Here is a 2201-nt window from a genome sequence, read left to right as displayed (position 1 = left end):
GCAGCAGCAGCAGCAGCAGCAGCAGCAGCAGCAGCACTGCCGTGGCTCAGCCAGGCAAAGCACACGGCGGGCCAATATGAAGCCTACCGGGAAGCAGCAGAAGCAGCAGCAGCCGCAACAGCAGAAGCAGCAGCAGAAGCAGCAGCAGAAGCAGCCGCCGCAGCAGAAGCAGCCGCCGCAGCAGAAGCAGCCGCCGCAGCAGAAGCAGCCGCCACAGCAGAAGCAGCCGCCGCAGCAGAAGCAGCCGCCGCAGCAGAAGCAGCAGCAGCAGCAGCAGCAGCAGAAGCAGCAGCAGCAGCAGAAGCAGCAGCAGCCGCAGCAGCAGCAGCAGAAGCATCCGAAGCAACCGCCGAAGCATCCACAAGAGCATCCATACCTGCAGCAACAGAAGCAACAGAAACAGCAGCAGCAGCTGCTGCAGTATAAGTATCCGCCGCCACCGCCGCCGCCGCCGCCGCCGCCGCCGCCCCCGCCACCGCCGCCCCCGCCACCGCCGCCGCCGCTGCCGCCGCAGCAGCAGCAGCAGCAGCAGCAGCAGCAGCAGAAGCAGCAGACGCATCCGCAACGGAAGCACCATTCCCGCACATCCCAGCAGCACGCCCGCGGCCGGACAGCAAATTCATGTCCCCCTGGTACTCGAGCAGCAGCAGCAGCAGCAGAAGCATCGCCTGCTGCAGCAGCAAGTGAAGCATCGCCTGCTGCAGCAGCAAGTGAAGCATCTCCTGCTGCAGCAGCAGCAGCAGGTGAAGCATCGCGTGCTGCTGCTGCTAGCAGCAAACGCGCACCCTACTATCTAAGAGTGCGGCAGCGTGCTGCTGATCCTCGATACAAAGCCTTTCGTGGTCTCTGTGCTGCTCTGGGGTTTATGGCGGGTGCTTTGCTAGAAGAGAATGCAGGCAGCAGCAGAAGCAACAGCAGCAACAGCAGCAACAGCAGCAACAGCAGCAGCAGCAGCTCAGAAGCAGCAGAACCCAGCCCCACAAATACGGACTCCCCAAGCAGCAACTGCAGCAACTGCGGTAACGATTGCTCCCGCAGCAACTGCAGCAGCTGCAGCAGCAGCAGCTGCAACAGTAGCAGCAGCAGCAGCAGCAGCAGCAGCAGCAGCAGTAGTAGCGAAATTGCTGAGGCTAGGAGCCCAGGGGGAGCCGCTGATGCTTCCGTGCTGCCTGCAGCAGACGTTGAACCTCCTGGAGATAGCAGCAGCAGCAGCACCGGTGGCAGCAGCAGCAGCGCTGGTAGCAGCAGCAGCAGCACTGGTAGCAGCAGCAGCAGCACAGATAGCAGCAGCAGCAGCACCGATAGCAGCAGCAGCAGCACCGATAGCAACAGCAGCAGCACGGATAGCAGCAGCAGCAGCAGCAGCAGCAGCAGCAATAACAATAGCAGTAGCAGCAACAGCAACAGCAACAAGACCAGCAGCAGCAGGAACAGCAACAGCAGCGGTGTGGTGGACGTACACTGCGTCGCTGCGAAACCCAGAAGAAATATATCAGGAGCGGATAGAAGCTGCAGCAGAGAAAGCCTTAGGGGCCCCGAGGGGCCCCCCGGCATCAGCAGCTCCGAGGGGCCCTCTTGGGTTTCAGGGAGCCTCGCTGCTGCTGATGTCTCCAACCCGTAGCAAACATTGTGCTGCAGGGGGCCCCCAGGCGTGCCCCTCGAGGGGCCCCCCAACAGGGTACTCTGAGGGGCCCCCAACAGGGGCCCCCGCACGACCTGCATGCAGCACACCGTCTAGCTGGGCCTCCTTGGAGGCCCTTTCTTGGGGGCCCCTGCAGCACCAATTGTGTAGGGGGGCCCCCGCGGGACTGCCTTTAGGGTCCCGCGCAGGGTTTAACAAAGAAGCTTTTGTAGGGGGGCCCCCAAGGGGCCCCCATAGCTCTTATGGCCTCCAAAGGGGCCCCTTGATACACCTTTCAGGCAGAGGCCCCCCCATCAGGGGCCCCCTGAGAGGGTTCCCCGCCATAGGGGCTTTAGTACTGGGGCCCCCACACAGGGGGCCCCCCACAGGGGGCCCCCACAAAGATACGAGGGGGGCCCCCCGTGGAAGCCCTGAAGAGGGGCCTCAACTTGTAGTTTTTGTTTGATACATGAAACGCTCTTTGTAACCCTGCTCCGCCCCCTGCTGCCACAGCTGCTGCAGCAACAGAAGCAGCAACTACGTCTCCAGCAGCAGCACTGGTAGTACAAACAGAAACTGC

At 62.7% G+C, this 2201-nt stretch overlaps 1 protein-coding gene across 1 annotated transcript; it reads left to right on the top strand.

The window, feature by feature from the left end:
• Positions 1-76: 76 nt before the first annotated feature.
• On the top strand, positions 77-1621 carry EMH_0092390 (uncharacterized protein; the record flags this gene model as incomplete). The annotated part of the gene is made up of 1 exon (XM_038023068.1): positions 77-1621. The coding sequence occupies one exon, from the start codon at positions 77-79 to the stop codon at positions 1619-1621; it is 1545 nt and encodes a 514-aa protein (XP_037878922.1).
• Positions 1622-2201: the final 580 nt, after the last annotated feature.

The sequence above is a fragment of the Eimeria mitis genome, genomic scaffold (genome assembly GCF_000499745.2).
Source record: "Eimeria mitis Houghton genomic scaffold, Emh_scaff7687, whole genome shotgun sequence".
NCBI classification, from domain to species: Eukaryota; Apicomplexa; class Conoidasida; order Eucoccidiorida; family Eimeriidae; genus Eimeria; species Eimeria mitis.
The sequence above is the reverse complement of the archived record's forward strand: the minus strand, read 5'-3'. Positions and strand labels throughout refer to the sequence as shown.